Source organism: Alexandromys fortis, unplaced genomic scaffold (assembly GCF_014885135.2).
Source record: "Alexandromys fortis isolate MF-2015 unplaced genomic scaffold, M_Fortis_MF-2015_v1.1 scaffold_10, whole genome shotgun sequence".
In the NCBI taxonomy this organism is placed as follows: domain Eukaryota; kingdom Metazoa; phylum Chordata; class Mammalia; order Rodentia; family Cricetidae; genus Alexandromys; species Alexandromys fortis.
Genome location: NW_026067895.1, coordinates 8,818,441 through 8,839,682, shown reverse-complemented (window position 1 = coordinate 8,839,682; position 21,242 = coordinate 8,818,441). Strand labels below are relative to the sequence as shown.

Sequence of the window (21,242 nt, the reverse complement as noted above, 5' to 3'; positions counted from 1 at the left end):
TTTTTTTTTTTTTTTTTTTTTTTTTTTTTTTTTGCATTTTGATATGGCTATAAGCTTTAGGGGGCCAGGGAGTAGAATGTGGTGGTTTGATAGAAAATGGCCCCCAGAGGGAGTGGCGCTATTAGGAGGTGTGGCCTTGTTGGAGCAAGTGTGTCCCTTTGGGGGTGGGCTTTGAGGTTTCTTTTGCTCAAGCTTCCCTCAGTGTGACAGTCAGTCGACTTCCTGTTGTCTGCAAGATATAGGATTCTCAGCTATTTCTCCAGCATGACATCTGCCCACAGGCTGCCATGTTCCCTGTCATCATGATAATAGATGGAACCTCTGAAACTGTAAGTGAGCCAACCCAATTAAATTTTCTTTATAAGAGTCCCCATGGTCATGGTGTCTCTTCACAGCAATACAACCCTAACTAAGACATAATCCTACAGCCAACATTATGCTAAAGGGAGAAAATACAAAGTGTTTCCACTAAGATCAGGAACAGCACAAGGATGCCCACTCTCCATGTGAGTCTATCCATGAAAGACGCTAGGGTCCACCAGAAAATGGAATTATAGGAAAAGGAGTCTATACATGAAAGACACTAGGGTTCCTCTAGGAAACAGAATGATAGGAAAATGAGTCTATACATGAAAGACACCAGGGTCCACCAGAAAATGGAATTATACAAAAAGGAATATATACATAGAAGACACTCAGGATTCCACCAGAAAGTGGAATTATAGGAAAATGAGTCTATACATAAAAGATGCTAAGGGTTCCGCCAGAATAAGGAATTACAGGAAAAGGGATGGAAATGGAAAACATTATGTCCAGGCCCAGAGGTACAAGCGGCACATGTTTTTTCTCATACACAGATTCTAGCTATGGACTTTCAGAGTAAGATGTTTTAACAGAAATGCCTGTAAACACTGAGACACTAGAAAGGATCTCCTAGAGGAAAAAAATGAAAACTTATAGGAGGAAAGTGACTCACAAGCTTGAGATCCTGCTCTGGCTGCCCACGATGATGGACTGTAACGTGTAAGATGAACACACCCACTCCCCGCAACTTGCTTTTGGTTGTGATGTTTATCACAGTAAATGAAAATGAACTAGGGCAGGAGGATAGAACACGTGTTATCCAAGTAGGGAGGAGATACAGGGGTAGTAGTGGAAGGTTTAAGTGGGAACCAGGGTAGTAGGATAGGGTAGAGGAGAGGGAAGGGGAAAGAGTTAATGAAAACAAGGGATGTTATGAAAAATCTCCATGGAAACTTACCGTTTTGTAAATAGAGTAAAAACAAAAACACCCTACATGGATGGATCATGCTCTTTCTGGAAGCCCAATTTATTAAACAGAAATCCTAGTACCCAGTGAGGAATATAGCTCTCTGTGATATTGGTCATGGAGGCTCTGTAGCAACGTTTCTCAACTGCTGGGTTGTGACCCCTTTGGGGGCTGCATAACAGACTTTCTGCATATCAGATATTTACATTATAATTCATAACAGCAGCAGAATTATAGTTATGAAGTAGTAACAAAATAATTTTTCATTTGGGGGTCACCACAACATGAGAAACTGTATCAAAGGGTCACGGCACTAGGAAGACTGAGAATCACTGAGCCAGAGGCTCCCAAAACACTATAGCCCGTTGCAAATGCATTTCTTGTGCACCAGAACTAGGCCTTAAGATCCTACTGCTGAAGACACTTCATACTTGGGTTGTAGGACACTGAGAAATCAAACTGGGCCTGATCTTGAAGTTTCCTTACTGCTGGGTAGCATTTATAGTTCCAACATGTGCTATGCAAACTTCTGGAGAGAAAATTCATCAATCAAAATCATCATAAGCCACAATAACAACCTCTCTGGCAAGATGACCCAAAAGTGCAATAGTGGCATGAATATTATACGGGTAACCAATAACCTTCTGATTGTATCTGAAGCCTGCTCCACAGGAAGGACCCATAACTGGCACAATGAACCTGGTCAAGAACTGGCTGGGAGTTATAGACTCTAGGGTAGAACTTATTGCTTATTGTTTTATATATGGACATGCTGTCAAACTGCTTTCTAAACAAACACATTTATACCTATAGATCAATGCTGCTCTAAAACTTTTTATCAGAGAAGCTTCCTTTTGTAATAGGTTGCAGTTGGCTGTGATGAGATACTACAGTGATATTTTATTTATGTTTTAATAAATAAAGCTTGTCTCAAGATCAGAGGGTAAAACTAAGCCACTAGAGTCTAGGTAGTAGTATCACACACCTTTAATCCCAGGGAGACAGGCAGACGGATCTCTTTGAGTTCAACACCACCCTGGGCTACACTAGATCAATGCAGAAACAGGTCCAGGTGGTGGTGGCTGACACCTATAATCCCAGTTCGAGGGAGTCACATGCCTTTAGTCCCAGCACTAAAGGAGAATATAAACGGGAGTAGACAAAGGCTCAGAGCTGCCTTCAGTAGCCCAGCCTTGGTAGAGGTAAGACTTCTCTAGTGGCTTGGCTGTTTTGCTTTTCTGATCTTCCGCTTGAACCCCAATATCTGTCTCTGGGTTTTTATTATTTGTGCTACAAGATACCATGACCAAGACAACCCATAAAGAAAGAGTTGATTTAGCGCTCATGGTTTCAGAGGGTTAGAGTTCATGACCATCATGGCAGCGGGCGCAGCAATACTCAGGCAGGGATGACACTGGAGCAGTATCTGAGAGCCTACATCTTGATCCACAACCGCAAAGTCAAGAGAAGGAACTGGGAATGGGTTGAGGCTTTTGAAACCTCACAGCCTCAAAGAAACCATTTCTTCTATAAGTTGCCTTGGTCACGGTGTTTTATCACAGCAATAGAAAAGTAACTAAGGCAGACGCTGGTACCAGGAAGTGGGATATTGCTGTGTCAGGTCTGACCATGCTGTTTTTGTTTGTTTGCTTTTAGAGGGATGTAGAAGATCTTTTTGGGACTTTGGACTAGGAAAGCAACTGAATGCTGCTGAGTGGGGTTAGCAGGGCATCCTAGTAGGCGCTTGAGTACAATACCGCTGAGAGCAATGTGGATCTGGACGTCCAGCGCAAGAGGCAACTGAGTGAGAGATCATTCTTAGGCTATTTCGGCAAAGAATGTGCTGCTTTCTGCCCATGTCCTAAGAATCTACCTGAAGCTAAACAACAACAACAACAAAAGTATTGGGTTAATTTCCTTGGTGGAGAAGATTTCAAGACAACCTAATATCGACTCTGTCCTGTGGTTATTATAATCAATCTTCTTTGGGTCTACAATGGAAAAGGGTGAGCAAGGCAAACAGAAAGACAAAATGTACAGTTTGAAGTGAAAAAGAACACCAGGACATTGAATGTTGGAGCTAAGGCTTGCACAGAAAGAGATGAGGTTAAAGAAAGGCCTGCTCAAAAGTGGGGCATGACCCCACCCAGCTGAGCTTCCAGCCTGTAAACAGAAAGTCTGAGGAATTTTCTACTCACAAAAGGGAACAACAAGGGAAAGGTGCTGCAAATGTGATTCAAGAGGGCCAAGTTCCACTTTACATGGTCCCCTAAACTGGTCAGTATTATCCTTGTGCTTCTGTCTTTAGAGTCATGAAAAATACAGAAGTAAAGGGGTTGTGGAATCTTCCTCTGAGGTTAAGGAGAGCCGCTGAGGCTGGGCATGTGGAAGTGGAATCCCTGCACGGAAGCTCTGAATCTGTGGAAGTAAAGCCTAGATTGCACTGGAGACCCCTTAATGTTGGGGATTCCAGAGCTGTAGATATCTGCCAACAGCAGCTGCAGACAAGGAGTGGGACGGCCCGAGAGAAGCGTGCTGCAGCTGGCAAAGCCGGAAGGACAGGGCTCTGTGAGCCCTTTGACGTTAGACACGGAGGTAAAGGACAGTTAGCATAGACTCAAAACCAGAGGATAGAGAGTAAGGTGACTGTGGAGTGCTTGGACCTAAATGAGCCCTCTGAGGCTCAGGGAACAGTGTCGAAGACTGGGCAGAAGGAATATAACGGGCATGACATGGCTATTGGGCTTCGGAACTCACTGAAGCTATGGTCACCTGCACAAGGTCGGCTGTAAGACTGGGCCCTCACTATTTCACCATGCATGGGGCAAGGGCTCAGGAGGTCCCAGTGCTCTCCGAGGGACTGTGCACAGTTAATGGGTGCTTGGGGTGGGGGTGTCATTTTTTTCAGTGATAACCACTGGTAAAGTGCCTATGTTCTGGAAATAATTCCACCACTCATACTCTTGCAAGCAGTCATGGTCAAACTCAGTGGTTCAAAAAAACCCAAAGAGACATCAAAGTACAAGAAAGAATTTTTGGAAATAGAGTTTTAGTGGAAAAAAGAGACAATGAGAGAGGGTAATGGGAAGGTGAAAATGATTCAAATTTGGCACATACATGTGCATAAAATTATCAATAAATTTAAAACATAATAAAATAAGATTTTTTAAAAAAGAAAAGCATTGAACATCACTGCCTTTGGTTTGGCCATATTTCTTATTCAGGCAATATTATATATGTCCAAGCTCTTAGAGTGATAGAAAGTGACTGAGCAGCAGGTTTCCTTCCTTAACGAGGTCTGCTTGATTGAATAAATAAACTGGAGCCCACTTCTGCCACCTTTGTGTCAGATTCCATGGTTACATTCTGTCCAAGCCTCTGCAGTGTTGGAACTATAGGATCTGTCTGTCCTTTTCATCTAAGCAGTCAACCCCGGAAGATAATGAAGAGTGAGCTGGCGCATGTACTCTTTCATAGCATGTCAGTGGACCAGCATGAGTTAAGGATGCTTACATGGGGTTTAATCCTCTTCAGATATAAATGTAAGGAGAAAAGAGCAACCAAAGGCCATCCTTCCGCTCCCCAAGAACACACATCCCAGCAAGGAACTGACCCTCTTGTGAAAATCAGGCGCTAACGGAACACGTCATCCTAAATTGTGTCTGCTTGACTTTGGATCCCATTTCAACTCCCTCCCTTGCTATCTGGTCCTGGAAATATTGTGGCTGGCCAGAACATCACGAGCAGGTGGAGATCTGAGCACCTCACAGGAATCCTGCACAGAAACAGGATCCGTGGCAGTGATACAATTCCTTTTAACTTGTCCTTGTTGGCTTAACAACACAGAAGCAAGGTCAACGGGGCAAGGTGCTGCTAATGAGTCTTAATTAATGAGCATGTGCATCTGACCTTGGTTGACAGTCTCCTAGCAACAGTTAAGAGAAAAAGTGAAATCCTTAAAGGTTAGATGCTGAACTCAGGGCAGGGAGGGGGTAACATCAAGATATCCGAGACCCAGATGAAGCCGGGGTATTCTCCACAGCTTCCTTGCATCAGTTTTCTGAAATGAAAAATTAAAGAAGGCGAGGAATACAGGTGATCAGGAATACCGGTGATCAGGGCAGGCACTAACATTAGTCCTTTATGTCCCAGAATGTTGATACTGCCTCCCTGTCAGCCAGAAGGTGTCTGGTTTCCGACTGCCTAAGCAGTGTTAATGCCGAAACAACCTCCTGCCTCGAAACATTTTGTGTATTGGTCTCTGGAAGGGGAACAAGATGCCAATATAAACTAATTGTTACCTGAAGGGGGTGGTGCATGCTCCACTTTCACTGACCAGCAGGTTAGTTTGATTTAATTAGCATAGTCTTGGATTTTTTTTTTTAAAGGCTGGTGGTTTGTTGCTTAAGCAGAAGCTGTGAACCAGGGTCTTTGAAGGAAGGGACGAGAACAAGTGGCATGGTGAGGATCTGCATGCAGGGAGGCAGCAGACAGAAACCTTAGTGCAGAGAAGGTGAGGGGAGAAACACCGAGGCCAAGCGCACTAACTCAGTTTGCCAGTGACCCACCCTACACAGTGAGCTGTAACTTCCAGGAGGAGCCAACACACCATACTCATGATCCTCACAGCACATTTTCATAGAGGACTTCACATCGGCAAACATCTTACGGATACTGAGAAACTCCTTTCCAACTAAGAGCACGATGCCAACTATGCTTCTAGTGGAGAAGAAAGTTCAGTTTAAAGAAGAATCCCACTTATGGACAACTCATGCTTCTTGATTGTGGAGGACTGCATGGCCCAGGGTACACGTGTAGTTGATCTCCTTGTACCTGCCCTTTCTCCCCAGTCCACTTAATACACAGTACTGAAGGTGACATGTCTGAGAGAAGGACACAAATATTCTAAAGCATTCTGGGCAGTTTCTTGAGCCCCCACTTCCTAAGTGAGCCCATCACATTCCTGAACTGTGGCCTTGTACGCTAACTCTAGGGGCAAAATTTTCTCAGCCCAAACTGGCCATTTGTTCTCCCGTTGCCTATCCTGTTGTATTCTCCCCGTGGCTTCACATATAAACTGTCTCGGTGAGACAATTCAGAGAGAAAGATTCCTCTTGGGAGTGGGGTCGGGTGAAGAGAAGTTGAAGCCTCTGTTTTTTTTTTTTTTAAAGGTTCCCCATAACTTTTTTTTTTTTTTTTAATTCCATGGAGCACAGAGAATCCAGGACACTTGAGTTGTGGTGGGCCGTCATCAGACGGATTCTGCTCCAGCGATTCTGACATGGCAGTGGTTTGATGTCAGTAGGCAGGTGGCGTTCAGGCACTGGGGCTTGCCCAGGACTGAACAGACAGCTGAAATTCTAGAGATGAGGTAAGATAATTGAAGGTAACACCGTGCGTCTAAGAGAAGCGAACAAGGCAAACATCCTCCAGCCGCTTATGCTCTCGTCACGGTTGAAATGAAGCATTTGCTCTCCAGATGGGAGTTTAAGGTCAAGCCTTTTCATTTTGAAGATGTAACAGTTAAGACTATTACATCTTTAAAGAAAATTACCCTGGTCACATCAGGTCCTCATGGTTCACAGAAAAATGGCTCCTCTTTGCTGTTACTATTGACAACTGAGTTTTTCTACACGGAGCACCACTCCCTGCTGGGATCTGACACTTCACTGCATCTAAAGGTGCAGATGAGCCTGTAAGCGCTGCAGCTGTGGGGCTTTCACCTTGGTAAAAAGGCAGCTCCCAAGAACATCGCATCCTTAAAGCAAAGCTCTGAACTGACATAATTATTCACGCCTCTGGAGAAATCCATGCACTGCACTCGGCCCCAGCATGCATCACTCCCACTGCAGTGAGTGATCTTGCTGCTTTCTTCCTCACCACGGTTCTGAGGCTTCCGAACTCTAAATACACTTGCGAGCCCATGGCTTTTAAACACATTCTCCTGGTTCTTTATTGTCCACTAGTGTTCTATGGGTAGCAAATCCTTCATCTCCACCTAACTGTTGTATTTTCTTATTCTTATGTTTGCAATGCCAGCCAGACAAAAGTGTGCACGCTTAATGCAAACACTGCTTGAAACAGAGCACCATCTTACCAGAGGTCAGCAGCCAGCCAAGAAGCCCTTTCCTTCCTATGAATCAAACACAAAACACACAGAAGCATTTGCCCTTCTCTATTTTTGTTCAGGAAAACAGGGCACTGAGATAATCTCTTTGTTCAGTGAACCGCTTCTGTATAAATCCACAAATATAGTTTTCAAAGTCAAATCATACTGTGCAGCTTAGGGCAAAACTCAAATTCTTTTTCACGCCGCTCCTCACTTCATGGCTCTGTTTTTCAATTCTTTTGGAACTTTCTTCCACATTTACTCTCAAGTTCAGAGGTAATGTATTTGTACTGCCTCGCTTTCATTTCAGATTTAGACATTATTCATAGATTCTACCATAAGCTTTAAAGTCTACGTCCTTTTTACTATGCACTTCTGGTTAACTGGCATCCAGTGTTTGCATTCTAAAGACTAGGCTTATGTTCTTCCCAGCTCAGTTGCACGCATACAGTACTACATTTCTGCGTTGTGCAACTGTTTTCAGAAAGACCAATAACCAAAGGAAATTGGAGCTGTTAGAATTGGTTTTTGATTAGTGTTCTATGTGCTGGTCGATAATGTATGCTAAACCATCTCCAAAACACTTTTCTACTTGCCCAAGCCCATCGGGATCTCTGTGTCCATCGGGACATGGTTTTAATAAAGTTTTAGGAGAGGGTAAACGTGAGCGGCTATCAGCGTGCTCCACCATTCAGAGTAGTTCGAATCTCCCAGCATGCACTGTGCTGGCTGGTGGCAAAGCAGTTGTCCCTGGATGTCTGTGCTGCCTGGAGAGAGGTCAGTGACCAGGGGACTTTTCAGAACATGTCATTCACCATCAGTATTTTCCACTGAGGAGTTGGAAGTTCTCAAACATACCCAGAAGATAGAAGGTCCTTACTAGACCAAAATTCAGGTTTCAGAAAATAATAGTTTTCACTTTCATTTCAGGAAAGAGAACACGCGCTCGTGGATAATCAATCCTTGCTTCTCATTCTGTCTACTGCCCCAGCAAACAAATGCCTGCGTGTTCTATATGTACAAGGTTGGGGTTACAGGGGAGTGGGCAGGCCTGTCAAAAGCAGAGGTGGCTGTTAGCAATTACCTCTGTTAATTGGCAATCTGACTGTTCGCACCCACCACCTGGTCCTTGGCACGGATTTCGCCGTTTTGTTTTTAACACACTGTGGCCTTTGGACTAAGAATTTCAGGGCCCTCTGTTTCTGCAGACCATAACCGCAGTGCTACAGACTTTCACTGAAGAAAGTCTCGAATGCACAGCTCCTAAATGGGTCCCCCACTTCGAATCAGTGGCTCTCAATCTTTTTATGCAGTTGCGATCTCAGGGAGGATTTATGAAACAAAAACAACCCCCCAGATCAGCGGGCTCTGCCTCAGGTGTTGGGCTTTAGGCAAAAGGGCAGCGATCTGCATTTTTAACAAGACTCCTGCAGACTGCAGACCACAGTGGTTTCAACACTGCCTTTCCATTTTCTGTGACAGCATGCGTGGAATGAGATTTCAGTAAATACTCTTTTGAAGCTGAGGTGAGGTGGAATAATACCATCAAAGAGGGAGCAAATGAAGGTCTTTCCTATAAATACAGCATGGCAGATGAAATATGACCCACAGATCCAAACAGCTTAAGGATGATGAGGGCATATTTTATGGCATGGCTTTTTAGCTTTGCCTTCTGTTAACCCTTCATACCCCAGTAAGCCCTCGTCACCGATTCCTTAGCATCAAGATAAATCTCTGGTGGTATGTGATCCTAAGTCTCATTCAGCATTTTATAATATTTTTTGAGTAAAACATTACACAAGTGTCTCAAAGTGTCCTTCTAGTTGAAATGAACAAATAGCTATCCTGGCAGCTCAGAGTGAAGCTCCAGGGTCAAGTGGTTAGCAGGTCATTTCAAGGAGCTGATGCAGCTAAGGATGCTGATGGAGGAGGCCAGCACCTGGACCAGATGAAATGAAACTGAATTTAACCTCTTGACCCTTCTCCAACTTCAAGCTCGATTTGAAAATGAAATTGCTTAGAAATTACCGACGAGTACAGAAAAGGGACAGTCGGAGCAAAAAGCTTTTTTTTTTTATAGCAAGGTAGGGGGGCAAAGGTTAGTCTTCTTGATTTATTTTCAACAGACTGTGACACCTGAGCTTCACACGGTCTCCAGTTCCAAAAATGGCAAATAAGATGTGGGCAGAGGCAGCCACAGCTCTGCCTGTGGCGCTTCACAGTGGAGCACAGGTGGTTTTAAATAGAAAACTGTACCTTCTGTGACGCGTCTAGGACTAACTGGATGCTACAGGGAGTCACAGTGGATGTGTATGTGTTGGGGAGGGTGGGGACGCCGCACACCACCTGACAGGACAGGGGAATTCCCATGAAAGAGGCCATAGTGCCGTCCACATCTTTAATATATAGCTTCACGGCAATGGTTTTCTAACTGAGGCCTAGCGTCAGCAGAGGAACCCTGGACCTTGTTAGCTGGGATAACACGGAACCCCACCGTTCTTAAAAAGAAAAACGTTGAGAAAATTCAGAACCACTTTTGACTGAAGCTTCGGCCTGCTGCAAAGAACCCCCTCCCTTGTCTTGACTCTCTGATGCCCTGTGCGTTCACGACAGGGCCTGACACAGATGCTCCCCATTGCCGTTCTTTGTCTTTGAATTGTGATTAGGTTGAACTGCTGATTAACCAGAAAAAAAAAAAAAAAGCCCACAGATAGACTTTGGTAGAGTTACTCTCCTTTCCCCAGGTGCCCATACACACCTGAGAACAGGCTGGTCCCCACTTAAAACTTTATCTCATGCCCACCTGTGCTACTGGGCCACCGTTCCATCCCACGTCCACACACCTTTTTTTTTTTTTTCCTTCCACACGGGTTCTTTCATCTCAGCAACCCTTCCAGATCTTGTACTTATAGGATGGCGTTTTTGCCAACCGCCTCTCTTCTTACTCAGTGCAGACTTGATACACATTCTAGGACCCCACTGAGAAAGTTCAGACTTTCTCAATGAGCACCAAGAAGGGAATGTGGGGTGGGCATTGGCCCACGAATGTAACTCTCAACAAGTCCTCTAGGTACCATTTGGAAGGCACAGGGATGCGTCATGTGTCTGATTAGTGGGGTCCGCTCTTAATATCCTCTTGTCGGCACCACACTGGGCTCAACTACCATGGGGAGGTGCATTGCGCCCCTACAGACCATTTACCCACAAAGTCGTTTCTCAGACATACAAGGTCACAGAACTTAAAGTTTCCCCTCCCCAGGGCCTGGAGTCCAGCCAGACTGGACCTAGTCATACTTACATCCCCATCCATGGGCCTCTGGTCGTCACAATCCCTCGTGGGGCTAATGTCCTGGCGCATGACCCAGATGGGCTCTTTGGGTTCGTCGGGGGTGTAAGGCGAACGAATGGTCCTGGTTTTCACTTCTTCGATGGCCTCCTTGATGTCCTTGATGGCCAGCGAGATGGCATCTCTCTTCTCCTTGCTGTACCGCTGCCCAGCCTCGCCGCCACCCGGGGGTCCCACGACCCGCTGCTGCCCGGCAGATACTGGCAGCCCGGGACTGTCGGGGTGTCCTCCTCCTGGCGTCGGGGCGCGCTCCAGGTCTTGCTCGGCCTCGGGCATGTCTTCGGCTGCCTTGTCGAGGCTCTGCGAGCTCATGCTCTGCTTGACTTCGGCCACGATCTGGTCGATGTCCTCTTCCTGCTCGTAACTGTCCATGCGCGGGTAGGGCGCAAACTCGGCCTCTTTCTCGGGGCTGTCGGACTCGCCGTCCGAGCGCTCATCGTAGTGGTGCAGGCGCGCGCCCAGGGCCTCTTGGCGGTAGGCGGCCGCCTCGTCGCGCTCCTGCTCGTAGAGGCGCAGGCCGTCGCGCGCCTCCAGCTCGGGCGCGTCCCCGATCTCCTCGTACACGTGCTCCTGGAGGCCGCCGTAGTCGGCATAGGGCTCGGCATAGGCTTCGTCCTCGCCGCGGTGGAAGAGCCGGTGCGTGTAGACGTAGCCCGAGTAGGCCGCGTTCATGGCCTCCTCGTGCTCCAGCGAGTGGAAATGCAGGTGGTTGGGCAGCGCACGGCGGTGCGCCGCCTCGGCATGCTCGGCCTCCGCCTGCTCCGTGTACTCCTCGGCCTCGGGCCGGTACTGCACGGCGTAGGCGTTCTCATCCTCGGCGTCGTGCGCGCGCTCTGCCTCGTAGGCGCCGCCGCCGTCGCGGGCCGCGGCGAGCACGTCGCCCTCGGCCGTGTCCGTGTGGTTGTGGAAGCCGCTCTCGGTGCTGGCCGAGCGCGCCAGGCTCTCCCCGCGCTCCTCCTCTTCCTGCTGCTGCCTCGCCAGCTGCGCGCGGGGGTCCTCGACCGCGCCGTGGTGGCCGGCGGCCTGCGGGGGCGCCTGCTGCTCCTCCTCCACCTCGGGGTGCTCCAGGTCGGCCTCGACGGACTCGTTCACCTCCCCTCCTGGCGTCTCGTCGGGCACCTCCACCTCCGCGGAGCCCTCCAAGTGGTTCATGGTGGGCGTCAGGGGATGGCTGGGGAGAGACTGAGCTGGCTCACTGCGCTCTCATTTTGCTCCACGGGGGCTGAAAAGAAACAAGGAGAGAGGTTGCCGTGTGGTTCAAAACGTAACTTATGAGCTGAGCATCAAGACAGACATAAAAACACCCGCTATTGATCCCTTCTGGAATCTGGGTCAATTTAACACACGATTGCAAATTTAAGCTTAATCTGACAGTACTCTCGTCTTCAAGCACGTGTCACATTTTGTAATTACATATTTACTTGTTTAATTGCTTATTGCATTCTCCCTCCCAAGCCCCCAGACTGAGAGCTTCGTAACTTTGTTCCTCATGCTATTCAGGTTGTGTTTTCTGAGGTTTACAGATAGAGTATTATTGCTCAATTGGATGGGCCAGTTGGCACATTTCCCCATCTGCTCAAGGATAAATCTCTCAAAACTAGGATACTAGATACTTTAGAAGCAACTCTTTAAATAAATTTCGGGAGGGGGGGCATATCATCTTGGAATATTTTTGACCTTATTGCTGAGTGTAAAGATGCAGCCTTTCTGGGGAGCCTGGTAACCAATAGGTCCTTGGTTCTTCTACTCCCCACAAGGGTTTAGCTTTCTAGTCCTCCACAAAGACACTAGGTTCTTTTTATTACAGGTAGAATGAGCACAGAAAAATAGAATCTCTAGTTAAATAACCTTGGGACCAGCTGATTGACAGGTAACTTTTCACTGTGAATATCCAAGGGGAGGAGATTAGAAAATTTAGGGTTTCTCTAACTCATTTGACCCAGAAGCACTTTTCTCCTAGAAACCAGAATTCTGAAAAATACACAAAGAAGGCAGTTTCTAGAATTCTTTCCATGTGCCCTGGAGCTAAAATTCGGTAATTCTGTGAATGCCATGGTATCTGAAACTAGAGTGGCTAATTTTCAAAAAAGTATGGGTAGGGTAGGTTTCTACCTATTTGTGAGGAAACTTGCAGTTAGAGAGAAAGATTGATTCCAACTTTTTATTAGCTCTCATCACAAAAGTAGTTCTTAAGGGATGGGTGGATGGCTCTAGTGGGAGACAGCAATTGTCATGGAAGCAGGAGGACCTGAGTTCAAATACCCGGCACATAAAACAGCCAGGCATGGCTATGGGTGCCTGGAACTCCAGCGTTGGGGGATAGAGACAAGTGGATCCTAGGAGCTTTCCAAGTGGCTGGCCTCCAGATATGTTTACTGGAACGTAACCCCCATGTGTGCACACTACACACACACACACACACTTTTAAGCACAGCCTGCTCAACATATATAGAAACAGACACAAAGAATATAATGAACAAAGAGACCAGACAGGGTTCATTGGGTTTCCAGAAATCTATCGTAAATGAGCTGTCATAATTAGCTCCAGCTGTCAACTTCACACAATCCAGTCACGGGGGAAGACAACCTCAACTGAGGAATTGCCTAGACCAGATTGGCCTAATGCCATGTCTGTGAGGCATTTTCTTGATTGCTAATTGATGCTGGGGGGGGGCATCCCACTATGGGCACGCTCTATCCCTGAGCCAGGTAGACCTGGGTTGTGGAGTAAAGGTGGCTGAGCAAGTCAGTAAACAGTGTTCCCCTGGGATTTCTGCTTCATCGCTTGCAATGTGAACCTACTTTGACTTCCCTCAGTGATGGATTGGAAGCTGCAGGATGAAATAAACCCTTTTTTTCCTCAAATTGAATTGGCCAGAGTGGTTTATCACAGCAACAGAAAACAAACTAGGACATGGGTTCAATAGCACGTTTGGATTTCTCTCTTCATGTTCCTTTGTTAAGTCCCACAAAGGGATGGATGTGCTCTTAAATGTAACAGGTAGCCCCAGAAAGATAGGGACACCCAATCAAGTCTTAATATCAACATTCATTATACTTCACCCAGTTCCTCACCATAGCCACAGGAATTCCATCCCAATGTTTATGACCGATCAAGCAGAAAGGGAGGCTCATCTGCCTTCAAGGAGAGCATCACATCCCGGCTGCCACTGTGAGGGACCCTATCCACCCCTGACTGATTCGCTAGAAAGCAACGATGGTTTACCAAATCAAACCTGCTGCCCTCTAATTGAAAAGAGTACCAGATCACAGTCAGTCTTTTCTAAAAAAATTAATAAATAAAAGAATTAATGGTGGACTCTTTTTTATTAAACTCCGGAGAACAGTAACTGTGGCCAGAGTATAAGAAAGTTCCTAAAAATGAGAATAGTTCTCACTGAGGCTTTTACAGAGATGAATTAAGTGGAATAGAAAATCAAGTATTGGTCATAAGGTACACCTGGTGAAGAGGCCTCCAGTAGATCGTGGAAAATACGAAACAAATATTCAACACATTACAAAGTCACTGTTCCTGTTTCCTTTACAAGGGCTCAAATCCAGACAACAGAACCAACACATCACAGAGGCATTGACCTGTGTACCAACCCAGTTCTAATGGCCATGTGACAAGTTTCCATGGACTGGAGTACAACAGGCTTCCCTGGGTGCTGTCCCTGTGCAGCCTCCTGACTGTGGGGGGTCAACGTTAGAAACACAATGACCTGGATGGCTAACAGTTCTTAATACCGGGTACAGAACTGACAAAGCCACTATTTTCTGTGAAAATGGGCTTTTCTATTCACTGAGGTATTACAAAGAAAGTTTAGTCTGCACTGAGTTTAAATTGTATCTGACTAGCAGATACATTGATTCAACAAAAATGGAATTTTTGTACAAGTGCCTATACCAAACCCTGATAAGGAAAGTTCTTTGTGGGAATACCATGAAAAGCATGTAGTCTGAGTATAATAGAACATATCCCCCATTAAAGAATACTAGGGATATAACATTCTCCCACATTTGAGTCTGTGGACCCCATTGGCCTTTATTGGACATGTGCCAGATATTATATAGGGCAAAGAGGATTCAAACGTTTCAAAGACCTGATCCTGGCCTTTAAAGACAGCTTTAGTAATTATATTATCCGGTGATGAATACAAAGTAGAAATAGGTTCAAGACACAGAAGGAGCCCATAGTGAAAATAATGGAGGCTCCTATGTCACCTTCTGGTCCCATTAAGTCCTGTGTATTTCATGAGTTCACCAGCTTCCAAGAGCTCAGGCCTAGGAGAAAGACACTATCATCCAACTGGGACCTTGATAGTTGTCCAGACACCTCAAGAGGTGGAGCAAAGGAAGAAGGAGTGGTTGAAGGAAACTCCTTCCCTCTAGCTATGAAAGGGCTGTGAACCAGGGAGACGAGGCAGAAGAGTCTCATCCTTGCGGGTACCTGCAGCATGAAGGGGGGCATGGCAGGACCGAGAGAGCCTGCGGGCTGCCAGTGGAAAAGCACAGACCACTTCCAGTTCCCAGCTCAGGAATGTTTCACAGCCTGGAGAAAATAAACAAAAGGAAGGCATTCTGCTGCAGCTGCAGAATGTTTAGACTACAAAATTTCAAAATTCAGAGGCCAAATTCAGGTATCTGATCTTGTTGGCCAAGATCAATTTGAGATTGATAGAAGGGGAGGCGGAATGTCACTTTCTTTCTTCTTTCCTTAACTTGTTGCCAACCACTGTCAATTGACTGTCTTTTATTTTCTGAGATATTCAAAAGTAGCTTTCGCAGAAAGGTGTGGCTGCAGACAAAACAGAATGTATAAAAGAACAAGAATCAAGTTCTAACACCCAGGTTTCTGTGTGTGCACGTGTGTGTCTGTCTTTCTGTATCTCTGTGTGTATGTGTGTGTGTCTTGTCAAGGGTGGTGACAGTCATGCAGATACAGGGAAAAACTTAAAGGTGTCATGGGTGTTGAAACGGAAAAAGAAATTTTGATTCATATGTTATGTAGGAGATTTTACATATGTGCTTATTTAAGCTTTTATGCCTGTGTCCAGGTGCCTCTGGGAAAGGGCCAGACTACATTTACATCCCTTAAAGCTTAACTTACCTTCTTGTGCCTGCCCAGCACAGGTGGCTGGGTCCCCTCACTTAGCCTTCAGAGACTCCCATCTTTACATAACTATCTCCAAAGCATTTAATGCCTGTTGCTTATCTTTCCCCACTGGAGTTGGCACTCAAGGCCCAGCTCTTGAGACTGAAGTCTGTCTTAACACCCACACATAACACACTATTTAAATGATGTCTGTCAGTCATGGTAAGGGCAGCATATCACCCTGATATAGATTCATATCCATAGTAATGAGCAGTTGTGGTTACTAAACAGGATTATGCCTTGGATGCAGCATGTGGGTGGATATAGGAGTATCCTGTATATGTTGAGATGAACAGTTCTTGTGTGTGTGTGTGTGTATATGTGTGTGTATGCTCACACATGTGTTCATCAGTGTGCAGGTGTGCATGGATATATGCATATGCAAGCACACAGAAGCTGGAGGACAACCTTAGACCTTCCTCCCGTGCAGTCTGTTTTTCTCTTTTCTTAACGACAGGGTCTCTCACTGACCTGGAGCTTACTTAGCCAAGAAGGCCAGGCTAGCTCGCTAGTGAGCCCCAGCCATCTGTCTGTCTCTACTTTCCCCAGTGCTAAAGCCTTTGCAAGGACTTCACCCCCTGAGCTCTCTCCCCAGCTCCTAGTGTTTCTCATGTTGCACAAAGCATGAGAGAGTAAGAATACGTATGTCTTCCCTACCTTACAAGCTTCCTCGCTTCCTGAGTTAGATCAGTTTTGAAACATGGGGTAGGGAGTTCAAAGCATCTCAAGAGCCTTGCATGGGCATCTCCTTTAAACACAATGCATCTGTTTACAATACTAACATAAAAGACTAGAATGAAGAAGACAAGGGTTCATTAAAGCACCTTTGATTCATTCAGAAGTTGAATTTAGTTATAATGGAAGCCTAAAGATGGACGTGTAAATGCATTTCTCCTTTCTAAAATCACTTAGATAGCTCGCATGGTCAGAAAAACATTCCCAACACAGAACTATCTCGCTCCAGCACAATAAATACTTTGCTCTGCCTCATATCTTTGTACCTGAGAGCGTGGAGCATGACCTTGCAGGTGGGACCTGAAATGATTTCTGAATCGGGTGACTACCTGAAGAAAGGTATGTTGCTGAGAGCTAGGTGTCAGTTAATGTGAGGTTGCAGATGAAGGTGTGGCTATACATCTTCACTGTCCCCTCCAGAGTCCAGAGCCACTCTGTTGCTTTGCCTGCCTGTGCCCTTTAAGGCCAGCCTCTTTGGACATTCCAATAGTTACCTAGTCCTCAGTTTCTGTTTGACCAACAAAGAGTGACTTGATTACACGAAGGAGTCTGAGGCTGGGGTATTCATTCTCTCAGGTCATCTCTGACAGGAGCATGTCAACCCTTAAAGGGCACAACTCTTAAGACACGAGGGCTCCCACCCTTCCCTGTTAGTCTTACAAATCACACTGGCTACGCCTTTATAAGTAGTGCCGATACTAAGTTCTGTGTCTCTGTACATTACCTGATTTGAGTACCCATCTACTTCCTACTGGTACCCAGCTGTTATCTAAGGTAGGTATAAATCTTAACAGATGGCAAAATGAGTCACAGTAGCTAGCCCACTCAACAACAAGGATAATATTATAGATAGTACAGCTGTAGTCAAAACGAGGCAGGAGAAACTCTAATGAGAAGTCTCACACGAGGCTCCACTCTCTCTCCCTGTTTCCATGACATGCCCCCCGTCCCCTGCAACACGAGGTTGTATACATTCCAGGAACTGACACACGAAATTCACATAGGAAGCCTCATGGGCATAAGAAGCCTGCCAGGATCTCAGCTGCTACCTCTTTCCTCGCAGCAGAGCAGAGGCCACCGGACCTTCCTTCTCTCGGATGTTTCAATCTCTTTCGCCTGGGTCTCTTCTCCACGTTACTCCTCCCACCTCCGCAGAAGCCCTTTGACCCTCCTTGATGGGGTTGTTTCACAACTCAATCCTGACCTTAGCCCTGCCTTCTATTCAGAATGCCCACAGTTGGGGCAGCAATGTGCAAAGGCTGTCATGTACCTTAGAGGTGGACTGCCAGCTAGAGAGAACTTCCACCCACAGCTGCCGCCCAATGTGTCTTCTAATACCTGCCCAGCGTGGGTACAGGAGACCAATCTTCTGCAGCCAGTCTTGGTATACTCTATGCTTATACGTCTCAAGGGCATTACCCTTGTTGAAAGACCTTGAATACTCATTTTTGGAAGCAGCTTTAAAAGTTAATTTATGGACTCTGAAGTCACCAGAATATTGTCTCACTATAATATCATAATACTTAGTCACATTTGATTTTTTTTTACTCCCAAAGGAGTATTTACAAGTATTGAAAATCAGTGGTGCTTGGCATTCCTCAACTACCAAGCCTCTAGAAGATTATCCCATCATTTACTCTATGTAATATGGTATTGCAATAATCAAAATGACAGGCTTAGGATACACGAGGTCAACTCTGGGCTCAGGTTTTATTACTTCCCAGCTTTGACTTCTTCGAATAACTTGCAGCAAACGCCGCATTTTATAGTTTCTAAAACAGTCGTAATGATAGCACCTACAGAATAGGGTTATCATATAGATGATGCCTCTTCAGATGGTAATAGAACAATAACAGATTCAGTGAAACCACTATTTGATGTCTATTGGAGCATTTTCTGAGCACTCCATAATCAGTATTTAAGAGGTTAATACAGAATTTTAAAAGGCAAAATTAAAACAGTATTAATATGAATATTGGGCACAGGACATATTTATTAATATTCTACTTTCCTAACAGGCAGAAGACAAGCAGGGCTCTTTTAATCCATCAAGAAATTAGGCTAGGAGTATATAAATCCATCAGATAATAACCAATTGTCACACTAAACAATGCAGCCACATGCTCCACCTGTACACACTGCTTCATATTCTCCAATTCTCTCGCAACCCCCTCCGTGGGAATGATTATCCCCAGCTGCTGATAGGGAAGCAGAGGTTCAGGCGGCTTAAATAAATAGTCCAAGGTCACTGGGGGCAGAAAGGGCTGGAACTGGAGCTGCCGGCCCTCTGTGGCACTCTTCTCGTTCATTACACTGAGCCCAGAAAGTAATGCGATTGATTTTTTTAAACAAACATTTAAATTGGTGTAATCGCTTTTAGAATGGTGACCTTGGCAGGCTCTCCACTTACCTGTCTGAGGGCACTGCCTTTGTTCAAAGCACTCTGGGCACTCTTATGTTGGAATTGATTTCTAAGTTAATTGAAGGGTTTTGAAACTGCCAGTGAATAATTTTCAACATTCTAAAGTCCTAGTTAATTATATCTGGTTTTTCTTCTCTCTCTCTCTCTCTCTCTCTCTCTCTCTCTCTCTCTCTCTCTCTCAAGCTAATAGGCACCATCCAGCTATATCACTTGAAATTTTTGGCTATAAGTGGTTTTTTAAATTTCAATGTTCTTATCTCTTACTACTTTCTGATGTTTAGAAAATAGCAAATCTCTTCCGAAAAGATAAAGATGCACACTGCCACAATTATTAAAGACTGGTCGTCTCTGAAGTTCCTCCAATAGGGCAGCCTTAGGAATAGCTTCTGTCAGCTGGGCAGTGGTGGCACAAACCTTTAATGCCAGAACTTGGGAGGCAGAGACAGGCAGATCTCTGTGAGTTTGAGGCCAGCCTGGTCTACAGAGTGAGTGCTAGGACAGGCTCCAAAGCTACACAGAGATACCCTGTCTTGAAAAGCAAAAAACAAATAAGCAAACACCATACACACACACACAAACACACACACACAGACCCACAAAAACTACAAAAAAAAAAGAAAATATATTTTGTCAGTGGCCCCATCTTTCATAAGGAGGCTTTATCCTCAGCGGAGAAACAGTGGTGCAGAAGATAGCTGGATGGATAGAGCCCCATGCCATTTCTGCAAAAATCAGGACCTTTACTTCCATCCCACCTTGAAATCAGTATGAATGCTAACCAAGCAGGACGATCAATTTACCCACTAGATTGAATTTAGTCATCCCAACCACAAAGCTCTATCACAGCCCAGCCTTTGGTTAAGAAGACGTTTCTAAATTTATTCAGATTTCCTTATTTCCTATCTCTTTGCCTCACTTTAATGATCAGATCACTCATCATTCTGATTCCAATAAAATAGACTTGATAAGCTCCAGGCAACCACAGAAAGTCAGAGGGGAGATTTTACAATTTTTACAGAAAACTCAAGGGATAGTGTCTGGAAATCAAAGCCGATTAAGCTGCTATGAATTTCTGTGAAAAGCCTCCAGTATAAAATCAAACATATCTATATAATCCATAATTTACAGAGGGCTAGAGTAGCTTGGTATGGTGTTCCTGTAACCATTCCTTTTTGTATGTGCCAACTTTCTTCCCAACCCCTATGGTATTTATGATTTCTGCTGGGTTATACTCAGTTCAAAAATATTAACTTACCGGTTATAGCCAATCTAGCTGTATTTCTTTTGTACAGAAATAACCCCAACCCCACTATCGCCACGACCATAGAGTTAGAGATGATAATAAGACTCTCAGTTCGGTTCTGCTGTGTGACTTCTCAGAAGCTCATTAAGTTATACTGTGAGAGGAGAAGGAGATGGGGGAGTTTCCAGCTAAGGAAAATTGAATAGTAATTCATTAAAATGCAATCTTTCCTCTGAGACCACATCACCTCAGATTTACTGCGACTGTTACTTTTACAAATTATTTGGCTCATTAGAAAGCCAGTTAACTCGCTCTTCTCTAATCCCTCTAGTTTTCCGTTCATTTTCCTTCCCCAGACAGAAACCAGAACACAGCTATGTCCCTAATTACAAAGACTCAAATTAAATTCTTGTCTCTGGATTTCTTTTGTTGTTCACGTGTCAGGAAGGGGTCAGCAGAGAGTCTACTGTCCTTTGGACACAAACAATATTTTCACTTGCACTTCTCAAATCTGGGAAGCACTGACTAACCTTGGTGATTCGAAACACTTGCATGCAGGAAGGTCCTCACTCACAATCCTAAAAACAAAATCCATTAAGCAACTACTATGTAGCAAAAAGGGAGGTGACTTGAGTCTGAGTTTGATGAGCCAGAAATCCCATACTGAGTTAGTTTCCCAAGGCAGTTCAGCTCTGTTTCGTCACTTTAACCAAAGGATGATAGGGAAAGAAAGAGGGAAAGCTGGAAAACTTCTTTCCCTTCATTTCTAATAACCACGAGGATGTGGCTTACTGGGTAAAGTTCCCGGCTTCTGTCTCTGGTGAGGCTACATGGCTTCTCTCTGAGTCTGCCTCCCTTCTCCCAGCCTTCTGTTTAGTTTTCCCTGCCTACCTAAGTTCTGTCCTATCAACAGGCCAAGGCAATTCCTTTATTCATAAATGGTAATCACAGCATGCAGAGGG

General features: G+C 45.2%; 1 protein-coding gene across 2 annotated transcripts in view; it reads right to left on the bottom strand.

Annotated features, from left to right (window-relative positions):
• The window catches only part of Apba1 (amyloid beta precursor protein binding family A member 1), a 181,268-nt gene that overhangs the window by 54,013 nt on the left and 106,013 nt on the right, over positions 1 to 21,242 (bottom strand). For both annotated transcript variants that reach the window (XM_050160084.1, XM_050160090.1), the window contains exon 2: positions 10,678 to 11,947. In XM_050160084.1, coding sequence (XP_050016041.1) covers positions 10,678 to 11,877 — 1,200 coding nt within the window. In that variant the 5' untranslated portion in view covers positions 11,878 to 11,947. The remainder of the gene's footprint in view (positions 1 to 10,677; positions 11,948 to 21,242) is intronic.